General features: G+C 33.5%; 1 protein-coding gene and 1 long non-coding RNA gene across 5 annotated transcripts; one reads left to right on the top strand and one right to left on the bottom strand.

Moving 5' to 3' along the window:
- The first annotated feature begins 2,030 nt into the window (after positions 1–2,030).
- LOC119638540 lies at positions 2,031–23,056 on the top strand. 4 transcript variants are annotated; one of them, XR_005247451.1, is made up of 6 exons: positions 2,031–2,152; positions 10,767–10,898; positions 17,998–18,083; positions 18,169–18,219; positions 18,282–18,398; positions 22,902–23,056. It is a non-coding gene; the product is annotated as an uncharacterized LOC119638540 (long non-coding RNA). The 4 variants fall into 4 exon arrangements; XR_005247453.1 differs by lacking the exons at positions 2,031–2,152; positions 10,767–10,898 and adding an exon at positions 15,006–15,184; XR_005247452.1 differs by lacking the exons at positions 2,031–2,152; positions 10,767–10,898 and adding an exon at positions 16,512–17,125.
- LOC119638539 (esterase B1) lies at positions 7,867–22,869 on the bottom strand. The gene is made up of 6 exons (XM_038035407.1): positions 22,758–22,869; positions 14,084–14,396; positions 13,870–14,020; positions 9,710–10,270; positions 8,451–8,620; positions 7,867–8,370 (listed from the first exon to the last, which is right to left on the bottom strand). The coding sequence occupies exons 1-6, from the start codon at positions 22,802–22,804 to the stop codon at positions 7,900–7,902; spliced, it is 1,713 nt and encodes a 570-aa protein (XP_037891335.1). The 5' UTR covers positions 22,805–22,869; the 3' UTR covers positions 7,867–7,899.
- Positions 23,057–25,008: the final 1,952 nt, after the last annotated feature.

Here is a 25,008-nt window from a genome sequence, read left to right as displayed (position 1 = left end):
CATGGAGACGTAACAGTTTGACAAATGTTTGTAGATAAAGTAATGATTTTTCTTCGAAAATTCGCTAAAGAATTAATGCTAAACTTGTCATCAAAATAAAAAAAAGGTTCAAAGTAAATATCACCTAAAATATTTACACCCAGACTTGGGTCGAATTGCGGTTAGGGCGTATCTAAGATCTGTTTAGTTACTTGAAAATGAATGACGCATAGCAACAAAAGATATTTAAATTAATTGTCGCTACTTCCAACTTCAAATACGTTTGCCATGAACTATGAATTATTAAAACAGATAATCGATTTTATCTTAAACAAAAATTCCAATTAACAAGTATAATGAGAAAGTTATATTCACCTTTAGCTTTTGATATCTGTCACCTTTCTCAAGAAAAGAAACTCATAAAAAGAAAAATGGAAATGAAATTTCGTCAATATTGAAGAAGAGTGTTTGAATTTTTTTCATTTTTATACATATATCGTAGGATTATTCGCAGAATATCCGAAACGTAGGAACAACCGTATAAAATACGGCCGCTTATCGTAGCATCTGTAGCAGTTTAGGAACATGTAAGCGAAAGAGATTCGTTTCATTTTTTTTTTTTTTTTAATGAAAATGTTCTCATTTTATAGGGTGCTGTGAGGGTTTTCTCGAACTAATTTGGCTGCTTTCCTATGCCCGGCCGGCAAGGAGGAGCTTCAAATGTTTTTGCCAAATTCGCAGTGGATATCTTGATTTTCGCGATGGGAAGACAATTTATCACACATGTACAGCCGGACGGACATGTTGGGATCGTTTGAAAATCTGATAGTTATTAAAACTACGTGTCCTGTTGTTTTCCGGGATTTTGTAAACATTTTGACAAAACGACTATATATCGCGATGATAGGTGTGAGGTTTCAAACCATTTAGTGTATATATGTATAGATATGTAATTAAATATCACATCGTAAATAAATGAAATTGAATGTGGATTAAAAAAATAACAAAAACAAAAGATTCTAATAATTCACATTGATACTATATGAATTGTTTACCTATGTGCATGTGTGTGTACCATTCCTTAGAATGCTCCCAATAAGCAAGCACTTCGGAGAATGAAATGCAAGTTCAGCTTATAGTATTGCACTTTTGTGTTATTTGAAAGCAAAAAAAAACAAAAAAAGAAGAAGAAGAAAACTATTTTATATATACTTAGTTGTCAATAAAACAATAATATTGCCGGCACGTGTTTAACACTGATTTAATTTTATTCGCATATTTTCGTTCGCTATATGAGCTTGCGTGCATCTGTCACGGTTTGATGTAACATAATTCTTATATTATCTGATATTGTTAAGTGAAGTGTAACCGAAAAACAACCGCAATTTTATAAATAAACAAAAATATTTTTTTTTTTTTTTTTTTTTTTTTGCAAAAATTGTGGTTTCTATCATACTAGCATATAAGGAAGTATGTTCTGCATTTTGCAAATGCAAAAAGATAATTAAATTCTAAAGCACTTAAAAACAAGTAAATACTCAATAGCGGGCCATGGTCCTTCATTAAATACCCTATGAAAGCCTATATATATTCATATAATGACTTTTTAAAATGAGACGTGGAAAAGATTCAAAAAAGTAACTCGACAATATCGATCCGCAGATTGATCATAAGAAAATAAAATGATTGAACGGACGGACAAGCCTAGGTCGATTCAGTAACTGATTCTGAATCGATCGGTATAGTAAAAGAAGGGTCTATGTGTGTTCAGGTGTTGCGCACACTCTCATAAATTTAATACACTCTTCTACCAGAAAAGGTGTAGGTCATAGCAATACAAATTCAAAGATTCTTGATCTCATGAACATATAAGAAAAACTTTTCAGTCTACAACTTTCAAGCAAATGTTTGCGATCTTCCTTTGACATTTGGTTGTTTTTTTACCGCAAAGTTACGCTTCCTATGAAATAACATATGTAAATATAATGGTGCGGCTTGCCATAAAAGGCGCGGGTGTCTAGTTTAGGTATATCAAAAAATGTTGTCGAACTATATATATTTGACTACAAAGTGATTAATTTTCGAGAAACATATCAACAAGCTTGACCCAATCCTGAGTCGCTAATAAATTATTGCTTAGGTGGGTGTGGAGAAATTTTTTGGTTCACTTTTGGTAAGTAGTTTTCCTCAAGGTCTTGATCATGACAATCGACGGTTAAGTATGCTCCTCTCCCGGAAAAATCCGAGCAGCTATTTCTATTCTGAAGATGAAAGAAATTTTAGGTTACATGACACCAATGGTGCTACTGGAATATATTAAGCTTGTGTCGTTGTGCACAACGCCCAGAAGGACTTCAGATATACCGATTGTTTCACAAAGTGATTCTGGATCCATCATAAGCTTATCTGTTTATTTTCTTTTCGGATATTCAACATACAACTTGGAATTTTTTGAATATTTTGCTAAAATTTAGTACAGCGATGTGCTTTGATTCAGATCGGACCATTTCTCGATCATTTCTCATATAATGTCCTGTCTTGAAAAGTCGTCATATGAATAACTATAGAGATATGAAGGCTATTTAAGGGTGAGCCGACGCTCGCTATACAGTGTTTATAATTGTTTCAACGTTTTATATATCTAAGCATAAATTGCAGTTTTTAAGGTTATCGGTTTTATTGAAAACTTTACCCCACTTGAGATTTAAACCGACGATCATTCAGTTGTTAATCGATACCCTATGCCTACTCGGCCATTCAAGCGGATTGTTTTACTCTCTGGTCGAAAAAGGCCTGAGCAGGGGTTGTTCAGTTATAAGTTTCTAAATATATTGTGAACGCGACTGAAATTTTTAGATGTAATGTAACTTTTTACATAATTTATTATCTGTTTTTCATGCCAAGGGCAGCCTTAAGTCTCGACCATGCCAATCAACTGCGTTGGATCATCTTTCTAGAAAAATGCGGGCAATTGTTTCTGAGCAGGGACTTTTTGACTTAGCAGCACTACTTGTATTGTAGGCGTGCTCTTCGTTCGATAGGATGTACTAGGCTACTTGTACAATCCACTGTGACGGATAAAAGAAACTTACGTAGTTAGAAATCCTGTGAACGTGATTAAAAGTCTCCTCAGAAGTTTTGCTTATTTTTTGGTATCAAATTCAATTCCGTTCAATGTAAGTTATTAGTTTTGAACTTTGATTAGACATGCATGTGAGTAGCTGGTACGTTATGATTAGAATGAATTTAAATCGACTCATAAAGGGCTGGAGAAACGACAAACCCATTCATTGCATGTCTATGAAATTTAAGTTTTTTTTTGTTTTTTTTTGCAATGAACTTAGCAGCCGAGTATAAAGACATAATGATAATGATTTTGGCACATTTCTCTTATTTCCTATGTTATTAAATTGCTTTATTATTGCTGTATTAAAATTTTGTGCTGCTAAGAAAGCGTTGTAGTTTGCGTGAATCAAAACTTATTGATAATATATCGCGGAAGTTTTTATTTAGTCTTTACAATATCTTTTCCGACAAACATTCATGTAAGAGAACGTGGTTTTGGTTAATTTTAAATATCATGTATCAGTGTTACTTCAATTTGCACAACAACAATTTTTCTCTGCTTATACTTAAATTTTCCTGACCTTTTCTATTTATTATTTTCCTGCTTTTTGCTTTCAATGGCAATGCTTTAAAAGATCAATTATTGGTATTAAGTACAATATCATCACACATCTTTGGGAGGCCTAGTCGATGATATCACTTTATTTGATAAAGTAGTGAGTGGAAAGGAATCAATTTCAACAATAATTTGTTCATTTGTGAGCTTCAAACCAAAAGACGCCTTAACACTTAAGCCAATATGAAGGGTTATAAAGTTGTTAACAATGACTAGAAACTTCTCTTACAATACTGCTGTTAAAACGAAAATTATTCCAAAGCATGAATGGAAAGCTTTAAGTAAGTGGTTCAAGTTATTGTTTCGTGACTGAACATGAACGTAATGATTCGAATAGTAGTGAAAACTGTGAAAATATATGGTAACGAAATTTTTATCATTATATACCAGATAAAATATTCAAGAATGTGTTTAGTTGCAGGTAATTATTCTGTGATGGATAGGCGCAGCAAGAAAAGATCGCAAAAAAATTTTTTTTCAGAAACTTCATTAAGTCCTATAACAAATGATTTTTCGAAAATATATAAGAAAGAAATTATTTTATCCTATGAAGAGGGACCGTAAAAAAAAGTCTCCCTTGGAGAATACCTCCGGACTTTACGAAATAACAAGAAAATATATAATTCAACTGAACATGCAAAAATTTTTAAAAATTTGATTTATAAGTGTTCAAGAAGTTTGTGCGAATGTATGCAATACATCGGAGGATTTTAGATAGACCCATCTCTTATTCCATCGTTTGATTTGGAGGCACTTTTTGAAGCCGGTTAAGCTTGCCTGTCCGTTCGTCTGCTTGCTTGTCCATTCATGCGCCCCTCTCTTCGTCCGGCCGTCTTTAATTTTTTTGTATTCAATCTAGCGGTCCTAGTTCTTGAGATATTTTGATGAGATTTGCTACTCTGACTGTTTTGGTTCATAGGAAAACACTTGTTAGAATGGTTCCGTATTAAGCATTAATCTTATAAGTCGTAACTATATTACGCAAAGTGATCTAGGGTACTTAATGGTGCACACAAACCTGCTGTAATGTTTTTTAATTATTTCTTTATATAAATTTAGAAAAATTACTTTATTTTTAATTTCTTCTTATTTATTTAAAGATCATATCTGTATTGTAATATTTCTCCGGTTGGGGGGGACAATAATCTCTATTATTTTTCTCACCAACGTTTTACTTATTATCTTTCTTGGATATATAGTAAGCTAAATACGTAATAAAACAAAAAACTTTACTACATACAAAGTAATATTATCCCCCAAACATAACAATTAAACTTTAGTTCTTCTAAAAAGATCATTTTTGTTAGCTGGCAGCGGAGTTAGGGACTGATTCCGGAAACCTTTAAATTTAAAGTCTTGAATAAATTCAAGATTGATTTCTTTTTTTTGCTATAACTCGGATGATGTTTCCGACCGACTGAATACTGATAATAGCTACGACCAAATATGGTCGGATTAAACCAGACTGAGAACATCGTCTTAATAATCGCGATTCTTATCTACTCGGCTATATGGTATCCAACTTGATGTTCATAACTTATTGTTGTTGTTAAATTAAATTATCCTATCTTTATGCTAGGCCGACTAACAGCTAGACTGACGGATAAAGCGGCAGATATACAAACAGGTAAAAATATATGAAAATATTTCATTGTTCATGCCAATCATCAACTTTAATCTTCCACTATGTTGTCTTCAATATGTATACTGTTCGATTAATGTAAAATACTGTTATTGTTCGCTACGCATGAATAAGGGGAATAGGGTTACCCTTAACCAGCTATCGTTTGATGCAATCGCTTTTTGAGTTGATGGCTTTCTTATTGAGTTCGGCTTCTTGGCATGTAGGACGGAATACTTGTGCCGTTATCGAAATCATTATAGTACGATGCGGTCCACTGTTAAACCCCCAAACCACTTCGTGCAAAACAGTTACTCAAATAACATTCTTTCAAAATATAGGCTCTATATATGAGAAATGGTCAAAAAAATGTCCCGATTCGAAGGATTTTCAAAAGGAGTTTGACTTTGGGCGAAGAGATTGTGATGTATCACATTTCATCAATATATCCAAAAAAATTGGGACTTATAGGTTGAACACAAAATGATAAGACGAGAAGATGCACGGACGGACGGAGAGGCAGATAGACAGGCTTAGATCGATTGAAAAAGTTATGAGTCTATCTCAAGTCTTTGTCGTTGTCGTATGCATACGCAAGCACCCCTGTACCACAAATAGTGTAAAAACTGGTGAAAATCTTGAAGTCTTTTACCCAAAAATATCAACCAAAGTGTAATAAGTTGAATAAAGTCCGCTATCGTTTATTCAAATCTAATCATGTTTTGCCTTAATGGCTAGGTTGATATTTATAAATTCCATATTAAATTTACGATCACTGAATAACATATTTCCAGGATACTTGTTAAGTACTTTCTGCTAATTATATATTTCGACCTTTTGTCGTGTACAGGATTTTTTTTCACTGATTCTGTACTCAATTATCTCTTTTCATATTTTATGGCACAACCAGGTAAAAGCATCGAAAATAATTAGTTGCTTTCATTATTTCTACCGACATTTTGCAATTTCTGAGATAAAGTAGTTTTTTTATGTTCATTAATTTTATAATGTACGCAGTTTTGTGTGACATTTCATTTTATTCTCCCTTTGAATATGAAGCTCGATAGCTATTTTAATTGCGAGGTAAGATATGATATTTTACATTTGATATTGAGTAAACATTTACGCGCTATCGAGTGCTATCAACCCAACACAAGCTGAGCATCAATGTCCGATACCGTGAACCATCAACCTAAAATAGGAAGTCAGGTTAATTAAATCACGCAAACTGTAAACCGACCCCAGTATTAATGTTATAAGAAATAAAAGCGGAAAGGTTATATAATGGGGGTAAGTGCATGAAAAAATGGTCCGATATGAACCACTTTCAACAGCTTTCTTTCTTAAGCCAGAACATGTCCTTGCACCAAATTTCATAAGAAATATCCCGAAAATTACGACCTGTAAGTTGAAATCAAAAATATAAGGCGGGTAGATGGACAGACAGAAAGTGATTCTCAGGTGACCGGTATGATAAAATGTGAAGTCTACTTCAAGTTCGTCGGGTGTTGCATCCAGCCACGCAGACTTAGTACGACCTTGTCGACCTTACACAACTGGTGTAGGATGTCATAGGTGAAAAGCGCTATAGTGGGCTATGGCCCGCCATTAAATACCCTACTCCACCATACAGTTACATAACGATTCTTGAAAATTAAGCCTTATATGAGAAGTGGTCGAAAAAGTTTTCCGATCCAAAATGTTTTCTATAACGTTCGGCCATAGGCTGAAAAACGTCAGCGTTACAAATTTAACCAAAATATCTCAAAAGTGGCGACTTTTAAGTTGAACGCAAAAAAGCAGGACGCACAGGTAAGCTTAGATCAATTCAGAAAATGAGTCTTACTTGATGCTTGTAATGAAAAATGCGGTCTGAGCTTAATATGTTCTTGCAACACAAATGTTGTAGGATACAATAAGTATGGTCTTAAATCCTATGGACTTAATACATATGATGACTATTCTCATCGCCTAGATATACATAAGGAGAGAGTATCGAAGGAGACGTGTTATCTGTCTGCAAAGTATTTTGTGGCCAGATCATAAAGATAATGAAATCGCATTTATCGAAGGGCTTATCGTTATTTAACGACCGACAACTAGTCATGTTTCGAGATTTCGTACCATCCAAAAATCGTAACGTAATCGTAATTGACGTAAAGAGACAAAAAAAAAGAGGAAGATTTACATGGTAGCGGCAGTGGAAGAAGAAAAAAGCCGTACTTTCCATAATAACAGAAAATCATCCTAAACTAATTTTTTGTAAGAAATTCTATAGCAGTTGTCACTAATAAGGCAAACTTAATATGCCCATGCACCACAAGTAGAGCAGGGTATAAAAACTTGAAAGAAAAAATTAAGTCCCTTGATAGAGCGAAAGCTTTTGTATGCACTTACGTTGAACGAAAAAAATTATTTCCAAATTGTTTCATTGTTTTATTGAAGCAAAAAAAATTTTTCTTTTTAATTTTTTTAATAACAGATATTATGAGAAAATCAATATATATATATATATATTCTGTTTGATAAAAATGTACATAAATTATAGAAATAAAACATTATTTACACACTTTTAATAAGAAATGAAATAAAAAAAAAAAATATTAATTTTTATAAATTAAAATAAATTTTTCTGATTTTCATATAAATTCTCCCATTGTTTCAGATTTTCCATTTCTGGGAGATCGATAAATTTCACTTCATCACCGATATTCAAACATTTATAGGTATTATCATTCTTGTTCAAAGGTTCCCATACAATATCCTCCAGACCCTGAATATCCGAATTGTACGGATTACCAGTTGTGGCAAATTGAGTCCATATATCAATCATACGTTCTATGGTCTTGTATTCGCGACTATCTTTGGTCATACGGCGAGCTAAAATATTCGAAAACAAAAATGCTAAATCATCGGCATGAGCGACACCTTTAACACCTCGACCCCAACGCATAATGCGATAAGGAGTGATTAATTCCTCCGTATCGAAATCGAAGCGATATAAATATACAGGCGCACTGGTTGAATGTTGAAAACGTAAATGCAATAAACGATGCATGGGAAATAGAAAATGACTATAGCCCGCAATCTGTATTCAATGGAAATCAGAAAAATAAGACAAATTGTTGTTGCTTTTGTTCACTGCAAATATTGTTCGTTTGAACTTACCTCCATTAATTTATCACTTGTGGGCTTTCCATCGACATTATGGATTGTTTTGATTTTCTTACCCAATTCCAAAGTCTCGGGACTAGAACGTTCTGTATCGGCTAATCCATCTGGTACGTAAGTAACGCATGTATCCAGTATATCAAGCAATTTTGGATTTTGCATTATTCCTTAAAAAAAAAAACACGAAAAGGAGAAAGAAATGAAACGGAAAACAGATAAGCTTCGGCTTGAGTAAATACGACGTGTGGGCAACATTATAACAGTGTACGCCTTTAGCTCTTTCTACGAAAGCAGTTAAGACGGCCGCTTTAATCGTGGCTACTACTTAGGTGGTAGCTCTTCCTAGGGCTTAGGCTACTTTCTATAATCGATACCATATTTCAGATGAAAACGATTCCTTGTCCAAGTTCGTTTTTTAAAAGTTCAACTCTTTGGTCAGCTGCATGAACGGTTTGATCAGCTTCTTGAACCCATATGTAAACGGCTTTTAAAGGATAGGCAGCGTTTACCTAATATATACTTCAGTCTTCCTTCTACGGAACTAGCTTTCGTTCTTCGTTCGTTCGTCTTTGCTCCTCTGGGACTCAGGGATCTCTTAAAGGCCGTAACCTCGCCTCGCTTCGCTCCCAAATTAAACTAATTTGGAGTAATTCGAGAAACTTTATCGTAAATTAATTCTTAGCGCAGCGAAAAAGATGGCTGTGATAAATTAAGCACTTGTTTCTAATAGGATTATGTATTCTCTCATAAAGTCGCGTAGATAAGGGCCGCGACTACCAACTCGGCGTTCGTGTGCTGAAATCTTCGTTGTGATTTGGCTGGGTTTGGTCGTCACTAACGTAGAGGTTCAGTCAAAAAAAGCATAACACCCGCCCATTGGGGCGAGTAACCGCTTCCTACTTCTTTTTTCTCTCCACTTTTTTCTGACCATTATGGTGATATCCTTAAAGGCAACAAACTCTCCATGATGCAAAAAAGCAACCTCTACCCTGTTAGTCCTTCTTTATGGCCTAGAATTCTACCTGTTCAAAATTCTCAAACCTCGTCAGCGGTATTAACTATAACATTACGTACGGTTTCTTTCTTTTTCCCCACTTCTTTGTGCTCATGGCAGTGCTACACTTATAGCCGACGCCTCTTGAGTGATTGGTCACTCAAAAGGAAGTTCGATACAAAGACTCCATAATGAAAAACAAAATTATACGCGTAATTTGATTCGTACAAAACTGAAATTTGAAATTTAATGTCTTACTTACTTGCTCTGAAGAATAAACCCTCGTATGAAGTATTGCCGAGCATCGTGGGTATTGAATTACCCCAACCAGTTTTTAACATTTCCCTTAGTTGCTTGTTCATAAAACATTCACTAGTGACGTATGGTTCTAAAGTAGGCCCAAAAGCGAACATTACATTATTTTTGGCGTCTTCGGCGGTTAGTACTTTCTCTTGATATTTAAATAAATCATATGGTTTGGCCTTTGTCAAAAATTCGTAGACATCTTTATCGTTAACATCGCCTTTGTAGCCTAATAATTGGGCCAACAGGAAAGCTCTCTGCTGGCATAGAGTGTAAGCCCAGGGACATAATACATTGCCCGATTGCAAAATAGCTCGATGGAAAAGGCCTCTAGTCTGTTCCGACATCATAAGGTAATTGGTTGAAGCACCACCAGCACTTTGTCCAAAAATGGTAATACAATCGGGATTACCACCGAAACGTGAACAATTATTTTTTATCCATTTTAGGGCTAAAACTTGATCTTTCAAACCAGCATTACCGGGTACATTTAATGATTCCGTATTAAGACTAAGAAAACCTGTAAAAAATGAGCATAATATACCATCAATATATCATAAGTTGGGCACTTCTCGCCTTTAATACTAAATATTGAGATATATCTTCAAACATGACTTTTAAAACCGTTTTCAATAAAAATTTCATGACTTTCACTTATCGTCTAACTCACATTTAAATTTTACTGAACGCTTACTTTCAGTTACCCATTAACTGACGAAACAAATGATAAAATGGCGACGGCTGATGGAACAGCTGATTATATGATGGACAAAATGAAACAAGAAAAATGTTGGGAATTCATTTGTAAGGAAAGATGCTTATTGTAAAAGAGGTAAGAACATTATAGTCTGGCGAGGCCGACCCGTAAAAACCCTACACCATCTTATCTAACACAGTTCTTATTTTTATATGAAATTACTGTTATTACTGTTACTTAGACTTCTCGGCTTTGCCTCGCGAAAATTTTTATTAGGGTGTGATCCAACATATAGGCCGAGGTGGTCCAAATTTTTCAGTTACCCATTAACTGACGAAACAGATGATAAAATGGCGACGGCTGATGGAACAGCTAATTATATGATGGACAAAATGAAACAAGAAAAATGTTGGGAATTCATTTGTAAGGAGAGATGTTTATTATAAAAGAGGTAAGAACATTATAGTCTGGCGAGGCCGACCCGTAAAAACCCTACACCATCTTATCTAACACAGTTCATATTTTTATATGAAATTACTGTTATGAGTCAATTTTCATGACCATATATTAAAACTTAGACTTCTCGGCTTTGCCTCGCGAAAATTCTTATTAGGGTGTGATCCAACATATAGGCCGAGGTGGCATAGTTAATTTTGTTTTGTTACATTACTATTTGGGTATAATTTTCATCATGAAGCATTAAAAATTATACATTTTTGTACTAAGACACTTCAATTTTCGTTACATGCAAGAGGGTTTAAATTTTCCACGATCGGTGCAATGTTTCCATACGAATTTAGAATGCCGAAATACTACCACTTAGCCACTTTTGCCAAGAAATTTTGAAAAATTCTAATATTTTTCTCTATAACGATTCTTCAGAATAGAGTGGTTTATGGGGAGGTGTTGAAAAAAATGGATCAATCCGAATAGCGTTCGTCCTTGAGTTAAGGAACGCCACTGTAGCAAATCGCTTCAAAATATCTCAAAAATTGCGACCTGTGGACAGCCAGGCGTAGATCAATTCAGTTTATGATTGTAAATCGATCGGTATAAGAAAAGGTGGGTCTACGTCCGCACTAACTTAATAAACCCGGTACCACAATTACTGTAGGGCATAACTAATAGGCAGATAGATCGATTTTGAACTTGGAAGTATATTGTACATATGTGTTAAATATAGGCTACTGTATAGCCAAGAGAATAAAAGTTGCGACCGCCAGCTCGGTGGTCGTGAGTTCGAATCCCAGTGCAAGTATATGCCATATTTGGTAAGTAGCTACTTATATAGGTAACTTAGACCTATGTTGAATTATTATTACCCTAAGACTAAAAATATTGCAAAGACTGTTTACTTTAAGCCGGAAAATAGTTATTTGTATCTATTTACTTTAACTTATGCCATACTCTCGATCGATGATCTTCTCTATAATAGCGTAGTTTAATCTTAATTGCACTGCTCAATTCAGCTGAATCTATGCTACAGCATATGTATGAATATATAGATAATTACTAGTCTTTTAAATCGTGTGTTTTATATTTTTCTCTGTGTGTTTGCCAAATTAGTTTTATGTCTCACGCACAAATTGCGAAAAGTCAATCATCATATTTAAAAAGTTAATTATAATAATCGAAGCAAACTCTATTTTGTTGAAAAGTAAATAATTTAACTTGCTTGTTAGCAAACTTTCAGTTTAAGTGAACGGCTCTAACTGATGGCATAAATGAGGGAAAACATTTGATAAAAGCAATCGTTCACAATAAGAGAATCATTCACAATGAATAAAACAGTCAATCACAATAATCTCACTAACAATTAATATAGTAGAACAAATAATATAACAATAATTTAACTTCTAGTTAAAACTGTTAATTAAAAAATCTGTTTATTCACTGATCTTACTCGTTAATTAAGAATACATCTTCTAATCTTTGGTGTTTTTCGTCAATTTTTACAAATGCTAGAGTTCAGAAAATATACCACAATAAAGAACAGTCGATCATGTCTAATCAAGTCCACGGAAAATTTCTAGACTACCTCAGATATAAGAAATCCCTTGCACTACTATTCTTTGATTGTTGAGGCACAGTTTGCCTATTGCTTCGCTTCTCCACACTTCGACATAAATTCCAAATTTGGCATATTTGGGTCTAGCTCCGAAGAAAACTTTTCCCTTCCGCCTCCAACATCCAAGAATATGCTTCAAAAAGTCCACAGAATGAGTGTACTTTTTAACTTTATAAGACCCTGAAGCAATTTAGCCACATTCGTCCATCAATCCATCTATGCATTGCCTATTGTTGAAATACTTACGATAGCAAAAATCGAGATAAAAGGTTGGAACTTGAGAAATTAATAACTAATAGCCAGAGAGATATACAGTTCAAAAATTGACATGATCCCCCAACTTTTACCTGTAAAACGAGCGAGGAAAGCGCAGTTTACAGTCAAAAGCGTTTATTGATCGATGCAATCATCTAAACTTTTTACGCTCATTGAAATTTTTGTAGATCCATCTGCTGTAGTTTATGAATAATAAATAAAAGACACGATATTTTATTCCTTTTGAGGTGTTCGCAATTTACGTTCTCAGTCTACGTGTAGACGTGTTTTTTAACCGATTTAGCCAATTTTTAGCCCCAACCTGTGTACAAGAACTTTCAATATTTTTGCTGAATTGAAAGGCGATAGCTTCATTTTTGCGTCCAGGAGGCAACATAGATTATATAGACAGACACGCATAAATCGATTTAAGATTTGCTGGTGATCTAAAATGTGTGTACTTTATGGGGTCTCTGACAGTTCCTTCTGGGCGCAGCCAACGTTTTGATAATATGGATGGGGTCACTATTGGTTCAGACTCATCTCAAAATTATACGGACGAATCATCGTTGAGGATGGTGTTAGTTCAAGTTGGTAGAGTGGAAATTTCGGCAATTAACGGTCTATGCCCGATGACCTGATATTATAACTGTTATAATAATATATAAAATTAATAATAGTTTTCTTTTTTCTATTTCAAATTTTGTAAATTGTAGTCGCGCGGGAGCCGCGAAGGTTAGAAAATTTACGGGGATTGATTTCAAGATCTAACTATTGAACTGAGACATTTAGACTGTAAAATAAGGATTTAACTTCAAGTTGAGCTACTGAATTTTTGTTTGAAATAAAGCTAAACACTCCATTGTTATTATAAAGTGCGAATGAGTACTAGCTCCGGTATACCACAAGAGGTGATCCCTTAAAATCTAGTCAATTGAATAGCTGGATAGTCCTACGAGTTAACTACAGCAAAAAAAAAAAAAATGATGAAGAACTTTCCCCATAAAGGAACACTTTCTTTCCTCACAGAACAAATGCTCTTCCCCCACCTCCTAAACACGGCAAGAGGGTTAAAAGAGGAGTAAATGTATGTACTTACCTAAAACACCTAAACGATATTGTATGGTGACCAAAACAACATCTTTTCTCATGAAATAGGCTGGACCATACCAATCGTGATTGGCTTCGCCGTACACAAAGCCGCCGCCATGTATAAAAACTAAGACCGGTCTTTGGGATTCGGGCGTTAACTGGAAGAAATGCGAAAGTTTTGTATAAATGTCTTTGCCGTAACAACAACAACAATAACTTACATTATTTGTGTAGACATTTAAATACAAACAATCCTCGGAACCGCATATTTTACCCGTAATAAAATCGTACTGCACCGATTTATCTTTATGTGTAGTGCAGTCCTTAATACCGTCCCAGGGTGTCGGGCGTTGAGGTGCTTTAAATCGTAACTCTCCGAGTGGCGGCTGAGCGTACGGTATACCCTCGAAACTGTAGTATAAATCACCATAAATGCTATTACGTTTGATTCCCTTAATTTTGCCATATTCTGTCTCGGCGAGCGGATGCTCATTGGTAGACAAACGATAGCTAAGAATTTTATTCTCAAGCGTTCTAAGCGAGCAAAGATAGAATGTGAAAAAGCAATTAATTAGATCTACTTCGAGATAAATATTAAATTAAAAATACTTTCCACAAGTTAAGCTTCAACTATGGAATTTAAATAACTATACACATACAAATAAACATACACATAGAATGCATGTAGATGAGGCGCTTGGATATGCTTAAATAAATTATTATTATTATTTTGTATTTCGTATTTTTCTATTTATTTATTTTTTTTTTTTTTTTGTCTGTTAATTTCTATGGTATGTACAAGTATGCATGATATCATTACTTAAGTCTTTTTATTTAATTTGTATTTTTTAACTATTCTATTAATACGACAATGCACTCTAATAAACTAATTGTAAATTCCATGCATTTGTTTTTCATAAATTAATGTGACATGAATTTTTAATAAAATTCTTTACTGCAAACATTCATACATGACAGTTTATAAATATATTTGAGTAAGAAAAAAAAAAAAAAAAAACGAAAAACTAATTAAATATTAATTTTGTTTATTTAAAATTTTCATTTAAACCATCGAAGTGTAAAAGTGAACTAAATTTTTTTTTTTTTATTATTTATTTTTAAAGCCTTTCCAAAAGAAAGAAAAAAGAAAAGAAAAACAAAAGAAAAAGTTTGATTAATGCCACTAGACAAGCAGTGTACACGCTGGACATGGTTTGGCTTCGAATTGTTGGCAGATATTTCCAAGCACACATTTCATTCATCTCGGAAAGTGCTTAAAGAGAGACCTTAATTGAAATTGATTTAAGTGTCGACATAAGTATGTATGTATAATTTCAGCTACTCTTCAACTTTTTTACGAAAGAGCAGATAAAAGTTTTTTTTTAAATTTTTTTTCTTAATTTTCTGGTACAAAGTTTCACTTTACTATCTTCTTTTCCTATAATATGCAATGAATGTGTCCAGGCGCATTTTTTCTCGCGGCCTTGAAAAATTTCCAAAAACTACGAAACAAAACTTACACTTGACACTTTACTTAAGGTGAACCATCATACATTTCAATGCAGCAGTTTATAGCTTGATGTTGGATGACGATTTAAATTTTGGTGCGATCAAGGGTCCAAGAAAAAGGGTCGAAAAAAAAAATAAAAAAAGGAAATACTATACACTACACTTCTACACTAGATCGCCTAGGATTGCAAGATAAAAAGGAGATCTTCCTACTCGATCATAAGACGTACATACGAACTCATCTCTTTACATAACTTGGCAGCATTCCATAGGTAATCTCAGAGAGTCAAAATTATAGCATGCTTGTTTAGCTCATTTGCTACAAACTGTTGCATATGACACGGCAGTCTTTTATCGCTCACAATATGTTAAGCCGCTCTTTTCGTATTTCTTGAAAAACCATTTGACTAGTTTTTGAGAAGAAAAACACTTGAGACTCTATTTCCTATTCTGCTCAAATCTTGGAATTGTAATTTCAACAAGCAGGTACACTGCTGACTGACAGACAGAATGAGGTAAATAAATTCCAGCAATCAAATCATTTCTGAATATATAAGCATAGAACTCTAGCCAGCACAAAGGAACATTTTCACGAATCGTCGCATAATATCAGATGTATTTCCGTACCGGTAAATGATATTTTGTCAGTAAAATGTGTAGCTAGTAATGAACAATAACATTAGAAAATAGAGTCTTTTCGTTACTAGCACTTATCCGAGAGTTTATGTGTTTGTTCTAAGCAAATTATAATAAACATATCTGCCGCTATGCTTAATATTTTATGAATTGTACGATGTAGATATGTTATCTATATCTTTATCTGTACTATTGCTCAGGGCTTTGCCGAAAAAGACGCATGAATTGTTAATTATAGCAATGATTATTATTAAATAATTGCTCTGTCATTAATAATAATAATAATAAAATTCTCTTTTTGTTTTTTTTCTAAGAGAAAGTTAGCGCGCGAAATTACTTTCATCTCCGACACCCTTCATAACTGATTCGTAGTCTTCCAAGTATATTTCAGTGTTTTTTAACTTTAGGAAATATATGACAAATTAAATGCCGTCTTATTGGTGCGTATAAAACAAGAGCTCGACATAATTGTCATGATTAATTCATTAAACTAATTAAAATAATTAATTATTTTTATTATTATTTAATTCTTGGCTCGCTGCCTAAACTTTTCTAAATGTTATTGCATTTTCAAAGGAAGGACGTATGGACAGACATTAAATGACGTTAAACGATTTTCGAATTTCTTATCGGTCACGTATACATACAGTTTATATAATATTAATGATCATTACATTCGATACGATCACGTTTTCCGTAGCTTTTCATATGATATTAATGAGCGTCACATTCGATCTAATAAAGTTAATGTATATATTTTTTTGTTGAGTATAAAGATTTGTTAATAATAACTTAATTTAATTTTTTATTTATTTATTTTTTTTTATTTTGGGTGCGGTTTTGGCAAATTTTCTATTATATATACAAATGAATAGAATTACACATAAACAAGTGTTGGACAGACAGAAAGGCTAAGCAGCATATATATGATATGAGATTTACGCACTGCTTTAATCAATACAAAGTATTATTGTAAACATTTCCAATAACTTGTTTAAATATACAAACATTTAAAAAAATATTTCATTTTCATCTACATATCACCCTAGATATGAGAGTGCGTTGATGTTATTCTTGCCTAATTGTAACATAATTAATAGCGCACACACAACAGATTGGTAAGGTTCAACGTGTAATTGTGTATGCACTATGTAACTATTTTCAATTTTTTTTTTTTTTTTTTTCTGTTTTGCTCGATACTTCCTTTTACACTCAAGAAAGTAGAAGTAATAAAAAGTGATGCGCGAAGAATGCCAAAAGCATAGTATGAGACAAGAGAAGAAAAAAAAGCTCTAAACGAAGTGCCTGCAAGTACTTACAGATAAGATGGAAGACTTAGGATTAAAAATGAGAAAAAAAGTGGCGAAGGCTTTGCTTGCGTAAATCTGATCCGAATATAAGCTATGCACGGTCTTTCCTTCTTTATGTAGCGCATAGTTGTTAAACTGTATATAGAGCATTCTAAACGATATGTAGAACGTACTTGTCAAGCTGTAGAACTGTATCAAGAGCATACCACGCAATATGTAGAGCAGACTTGTCAAGTCTTAGATCCTATGAGGAATTTTGAATTTCCTTTAAAAGATCATTATCTTTATCATTATCATTATCTTCATTCATTTTATGCGATGGCTAATGTATTGAATTATAAAAAATCGACGATCGCTAGAATACAATTTCGAGATACTTGCACTCGTTTCTATTCGATTAGAGTAATGAAAAAATCATAATATATTTTGTTCTTGTCTTCTTCAATAAAACGTGAAACTTTTTTATTTAGCTTGGTTCAAATGTTGAACATCAACCACTTGAAATGCGTGCATAAAAATTTCAAATCTTTTTACTAAATGCTTAAGGATGAAATATCGAAAGAAAATCAATTTAAAACAAATTTTGAATATTTATAAGAAAGTTGCTACACAACTAAATCCCCTTCGCACTTATTAAACTTTTTTAATTATGTCGAAGTTTTCGTGTCGGTGTCATATAGCCGCATAGATAAGGGTCACGACTATCAAGTGGGTGTTCTCGGATTTATTTTTCCATGCGGTTTAACCATACTTGGCCGTAGCTACAGTGAGTGCTCAATCAGTAAAAGTATAAGACCTACCGATTGGATACAAAGCCAACTCCCTATTTCTTTTCCCTTTTTCAATCATAGTTTTACACCAATAGGCGACATGCCCTGAGGACTTGGTTACATTAAGAAAAGGTATGTATTTTAAATTTTATATTCATTTTGTAACATTAAGCTGTTTCCATATCACTCCTCAGATTGTATGTCGTTTGAAACGGTGGCTATCCTTTAAAGTTTGTTTTCAGCCCACAGGGTTGCATTTAGTCTTGGATTCTCCCTTCCACACTTATCAGGGTAAGCCCGAAAAAGGATTCGTAAGTTCATCACTAATTTACAACTTACCCTATTCGGAAAGAAATTTTAAATACTAATTCAAATACTAATTTAAATATGAATTTAATATACTAAATTAGTACTAAGGATGCTTCTTTGTAGACGATATTACATATGATATAGGAATACTAAGCTAAATTATACCCAAAACCTGTCATGTTGCGACTGAACCTGTTAGTAGATACATCAATAATAAGCGATGTCACAATCGCTATAGCAGTATCGTATCAAATTTAATTCCAAATTGTTCCTATTACCAGATAATTATAGACATGATAGTGCGATGAAACTAAAGTAGACTTTATCCAAAACTTTCCTTGTGTTGTAACATAATAGATGCTTCTTTGTAGACAATATCACGATAGACGAATTCTAAATTAAATTTTATTCACAACGTTTCTGTTTCCGATTTAATAGGCAAGTTATTTATAAATGGCGTCGCTTGGGAGAGAAAAGTATTAAACTTTATTTAAAGCTTTTCTAGTTACTATAAAGAGTACAGCTGGGTGCTTATCTATAGATGATCTCATGCACAATATACAGTTACTACTGGAAATTAAAAATACTATCTACTTATAGACGATATCACTTACGATATACGTGCACTAAACTGAAATATGCTAGATAGAAGTCATGCTGTCATGGATAATAAGCAATATCATATATGATAGCGGATAATAAACGAAAAAGTGAATCCCATCCTAGACGCAAAAATTAAAGACTTTCTCACAATCAATTTACTATAAATATGAAAAACATTAAAATATTAAAAGTCTTCCGGTATATTTTTCTTATAAATTTAATTATAAAAAACGAAAAAGAATCTAAAAATTAATCAATTAATCATTTCGTTTATAGCACGTTTGTGAATAACGTAAGGTTAATTGCATTTAAAATGCTTCTGTCGGATACTTCTCGAATCTTATTTTTTCTTCAAAATATTTTAAGAAAGCAAAAAATTCAATTATCGTCGAATTTCAATGGATCAGTGCCTTTTTTTCTGTACTTTTTTTTTGGTTTTTTTTTTTTTTTGGGGCAAGTCGGTGGTTATCTAAAACGGAACTTTCTGAATTTTTGCAACGCAACGTAAACCGCGAATTTTTTATTTCTTTCTCTTATCTAATATAAAAGAAATATATTAAGCACATCATTAAATATGTGATAAAAATGAATTTAAAGTCCAAACATCCGAAAAAGAAAATCTCTGCAGCCGTCTATCGATCAATGGAATTTTTATGGCATACTAACGATCGCTGCTCAAATTCGTTATGTATGAAAAGAAGAGCGGAGAGAGGAGGAGACACAAAGTTTTTTTTTTTTTTTTTGTATAATCATATTTAGCAAGAAATAATTGCCTAACTACATATGGAAAATAGTAGCGGGTACTTATGATTTGCTTACTTCTCCTTATACTAGTAATTAAATGAATGGATGACTGATATTTTGTAAATCTATTGACAAACATATAATGAGTGTTTGACTTTTGCAATAAACTTTTATTTATATACAATTGATAAGAGTTACTTGCAGGCGACTACCGGCCATCTGACTAATAATATATATTATTAGTCATTCATAATACGAGTGAGTGAATATTAATCATATGCAGTCACATTTGTAAAGATATTTAAAAAAAAATTTGTTTGTTATCGAATTTTTATGACAATTCATGACAAAAAAAAAAGGGAAAGATATGCAAGTCTGCGGCTCTATTTGTTGATTAGCAATTGTAGGGGGGGAAATTTTGTAGGTATTGACAGTATTAACTGATAAACAGTATAAACTGATATTCATGCATCCACCATAGCGTTTGTTCGAAAAGTTGCGGTATTATATTTTCTCCTCCGACTATCGTTAACGTAAACTAGCAATAGTTAAGTCAGGCAATCATTTAAGGGTGTAATGGTTGACGTCCCCTCAGTTGCTTGACAAGTCGTTGCAATATACCAATCAAAACTCATTGCAAGCGAAGAATTATACATACAAAGGTATCACATTTGTCATTTCGACTGCCGCTAACATTCAAAAATAAACCTTAGAAGTCTGAAAAAGGATAGCTACTCAAGTATCCTTAATTAATCCCTCTGGTAGTCGAACTAGTCTACAGGCCTTCATATGACACACAATAACCTATAAGCCAATGTCGAAGTGACGTCATAACACGAATGGGTCAGGGAAGCACAACAAGGTCCACCAAGTATGGGTACATGGACATTCAGCCATCGAAGGCCTGTCGAAAGTGTTGACAGGATAGCCTAAAGGTTACGGAAAGTCCGGAATTTCTTTTAAGCGTGCCAAAAAACCCTATCAATAGGCTAATATCGTAATGGGCCAAGAAAAAATCAACAATCCATTGGAAGCACAGCATAAGACGGCAACGGCAGGGTAAAAGATTTATTAGGTCCTCCGGCATAACACACATACGTGAGTCACAATTCCCTCAGATACCACCTGAAAAACATGTTTACCTTAGTTACCGTTTCTGCGAGAAAGCGGAGAGACTGTCCCTCCTCACACTGCGCAAATTTTGGGGGCATCTGTTTCTACAGGTACCAGGTTTGTGGCGAAAGCTGAATAACGCCGGACATCGTAAGGCGCTCCAAATCTGAGAAGGTGGCTAGATTCATAAGAATCCTAAGGCTAGCAAGGTAAAGGCTTGGGCGAACACAATCAAATTCTTTAGCTCATAGCACGGATTACCTATTACATTACAATTACTATGCTTGATCGACATAAAACCGATATATGCTATATCCAAGTGTGTATGTCCGTCCTTTGGCTAAGGTTGGCCTTTTCGCGATCATAAACAATGGCATTAAAAACGGTACATATTTTTGTTGTTGATAAATGTAGATCACCTTTGGATTTGCCTTTGTTTAATAGCTGAAAACGCAATCACCGTTGCAGAATTCGTTACATGTATTTCCTCGATCTTTAAAATCAATAAACCATTTGATGCGTACACAATCAGCAAAGAAGTTTTGCTATTATTAACTTTTTTGCCGGGTGACCAAGATTCGCCTTAAATTTCCGGTCTATTTCGGTCAATGCCAAATTGATATAAATTAAAATTTCTTTTATTCTCTTTGTTCTGTTTCCTTTTGCTTTTTAGATTATTTTGGCTCTTTCTTCTGCGTTAGGTAAATCATTACCATTTCCAAAATTCATGTTTAAAATTTTTTTATTCTTTTCATTTTTGATCTTCATACTTACGACTTTATGAATTCTGATCATAAGCGGACTAACAGACAGAAATGACTAACTTATCATAATTTTAAATTTTTTAATAAAACGGACAGTTAGATAGACGTACATAACTACATCGAGTTATTTTTATTTCCTGCAAGTTTTAGCATCAAAGAGGAAACGAGCAGGTAAATAAGTAGACAGGCATGACCAAACTAAGTTAGATAACGGTCAAACAGACGAACGCACTTTTCTTTTTTTTTCCTGTTTAATATTTAAGTGTCTCTCAGCAAATCAGGACGAGGCTGATATGAGAACGGTAAACGTTGATGCGTTAATGGCAACGACACAACTAGCTGACCACCATGTATCAATCTTCTTAAATAGCAGTCATCGTAGAAGAACAGACATTGATAACTAAATCGATATATTTCTCCTTCCAGTAACTTTCTTGATTTAAATAATCAAAAAAAATTCTTCTGAAGGACGGACCTATTTATTTATTTATTTATTTTATTTTTTTTTTGCCTGTCCTTCTATAGGTTTAAGCTTTTTTGTATCAATATATATCGTTAAATAGACCTAAAGGAGACAGGAACACGACTCGTACTCTGCAAGCTCAAACAATATGAGATCAACCCACCGAAGCATAGACATTGAACACTAGTTAGCGTTGCTATGTTTATGCCAACGTCGCAATTACGATCGCTGCATCAATTTCCTTAAACAGCAATCGCAAGAATTTTACAGCAAAAGGACAGAAGGACGGACCTTCATAACTAAATCGGTTTATCTCTCGTCCTAACAACTTTATTAAGTCAAACAATTAAAGATGGATCAACTGAAGGACGGACGTATTTATTTTTCTTTTTTTGTTGCTGTTTTTTTTTCACCTAAACGATAATGAGGACTTAATGTTAACTACGTGCAGGACTTTCAAAAGTGCAACTATTCTGTGCGATGAGTTTGGTAGAAACATGCACTCAAATGCACTGTTGATGGACTAAACAATTCGTTCATTAAACTTTTGCGATTGAGGCCGATTTCTTAACTTGCATTTTAGGTAATTGATTTCAACATTAAGCTGTGAATGAGTCACAATGCATTTTACACATAATCTCTAATGTACAATAATGTATACGTCATTAACTTACTTAACCTTCCATCTTAGCTTTTCCATCAGCGGGGTATTGTAATTCATTTTTAATTAAATTTAATAAAAAAAAATTTCCTAAGCAAAAAATAAATATATAAAATAAAATAAATTTTTATTTTTTTATTTTTTATTTTTTTTTTAGATTTTATATATAATATACTATGGAAGATACTGTGAACTGCACGATACGAATTAAAAACTCGAACTGTATGTGGGTTTGCGAAAAGTTAAACAGCAGCAACAGCAACAACAGCAGCAGCAGAGAAGAGCAAAAGCATGAAAAAAGAAAAGAAAAGCAAATGAAAAAAAGTAAAATAGAAATAAAAAGAAACTAAACTGATATGAAAAATTAAGGCAAAAATAAAACATCAACAACAACAACAACAACAATAGCAACTGATATTAACAAAATCCAAAAACCGAGAAATAAACAATAAACAGTAAACCATGTTTGCCTATATATTTGTATATGCAAAAAAAAAAAAAAAATATTTAACGCACAAACACACACCCGCTGAGCAATGTGCCGTGCAGTGCGTGTAGTGGCATATTGCGATGGCGTGCGGTTTTCAAACATTATTAAATAATTATTTAAAAAAAATCAAAAGCCAACGCATATATCCATCATCTCTCATAAACTCTTGAATTTTGTTTTTCAATTTTCAAAAACTGAAAGCATATGTTTTTTTCTTTTCGCTTTTATATTAAAATTGAGTAAACGAAAAATTTAAATTCAATAATAATTAAGTGCAATCGGTCGATCAGTCAAAAATGTTAATAAAAATAAAAATTTTATAAAAATAAGAATAAAGAAAAAAAAAATAAATAAAAATATTCATTCTTTTCATAAAGGTTTGACAGTCATTTTGTAATATTTTGTTATAAATCGATGTCGCGCTATAAAGGGTTTCAAATTACAATTCGTTTTTTTTCTTTAATTCCATTGTCTGTTTATATTTCACGATGATGATCGTTTTTATGGTTACTTAATGTCGCTATGACGAGAGTAGTTCTTATGTACCTACCCCAACAACAAAACAAATACAAATACAATACTAATACTAATAATAATGACAATGATAAATAAGTAAGAAAGAAATAAACGTCTTAAAGTGAATATTGGTTACAAACAATTAAGGCAAGACTGCTTTCATTAATTATAGATATATTTATCCATTAAGCATTTTCGATATCTCCGACTAGGTCAATAGCTTTACAACTCTAGTGTCTGCTAGCTCGACATTATACATTAGAGTTTCGTTTTCATTTCAAACATATAGAGCACGTTTGCAAGGTATGGAAAAAAAATTTTCATTATAAAACTTCCCTCTCATAAGTTATATGTCAAATGAATAAAAACAGTAACGTTTTTATAAAACAAAATCCGGAAAGACACAATAAAGGTTTACCATTAAACACCCTACCATCACCTTAAAGTTATTCACATTTTGACTGTGCAAAATAAGGCGTTATATGGGAAGCGGTCGAAACAGTAGTCCAATCCGAACTTTTTTGCAATTGTGTTCATCCTTGGACAAAATACGGCAGTCTATTAAATTTCATCAAAATATTTTAAAAATTGCAGTCCATACGTTGAACACAAGAGAACAAGACAAACAGGCGGACAGATGGACCGGCGATCAGACAGACAGATTGTCAGACGGACGGATCCGGATCATTTTCTGAATCGATCGGTATAAAAAAACGTTGGTCTATCCCAAGCCCTCCCGGGCACAATCTTAACAAACACTTATACCCCAACCTCTACTAGAGAATTAAGAGAATGACAAGAAATGCTAATGTGACAAATCACTCAGGGGATGTCCTGTACGCGTGCTAGAAAGAGAAGAAAGAGAGAGAGAGAGAGAGAGAGAGAGAGAGAGAGGGAGAAGAGTTTGTGGCCGACGTCTAGTAGGTAAGCACTCAATCGGTAGGTCTTATGCCTTTACAGACCAAGCTGTCATCACTATAGCTGCGAACAAGTATGATTCAACCGCATTGAGATTTGAATCCGCGAACACGGACTTAGTGGTCGCTATTCTTATTTACTCGACTTCGCGGAAGCCCAAAGCGTTTACAAGAGCTTCAAATGTTTCACTTCTATCGGTTTAAGAATAAATTCCACGCAGAAGTATTATTGGATTTTTTGTATTTCGCGACTGTCATATTCTGATTTACTTTTAATTAAAGTGGATAACGGAATTCATACTTATCTGCCTTGCCAGTCCTAAATGGTTTTCTCTTGCTCT

This window comes from Glossina fuscipes, unplaced genomic scaffold (assembly GCF_014805625.2).
Source record: "Glossina fuscipes isolate IAEA_lab_2018 unplaced genomic scaffold, Yale_Gfus_2 90, whole genome shotgun sequence".
Lineage (NCBI taxonomy): Eukaryota > Metazoa > Arthropoda > Insecta > Diptera > Glossinidae > Glossina > Glossina fuscipes.
Note: the sequence above shows the minus strand (reverse complement) of the source record. Positions and strands in the feature narration are given on the sequence as shown.

What these genes read in the sequence shown, in the direction of transcription:
- LOC119638539 (XM_038035407.1), bottom strand. Translation starts at nt 22,804, where the DNA reads ATGAATTACAATACCCCGCTGATGGAAAAGCTAAGATGGAAGGTTAA. An exon ending in ATATCGTTTAGGTGTTTTAG is followed by an intron (nt 10,271 to 13,869) that starts GTAAGTACATAC and finishes CATTTTTTACAG; the next exon opens with GTTTTCTTAGTCTTAATACG. An exon ending in GGGTTTATTCTTCAGAGCAA is followed by an intron (nt 8,621 to 9,709) that starts GTAAGTAAGACA and finishes TTTTTTTTTAAG; the next exon opens with GAATAATGCAAAATCCAAAA.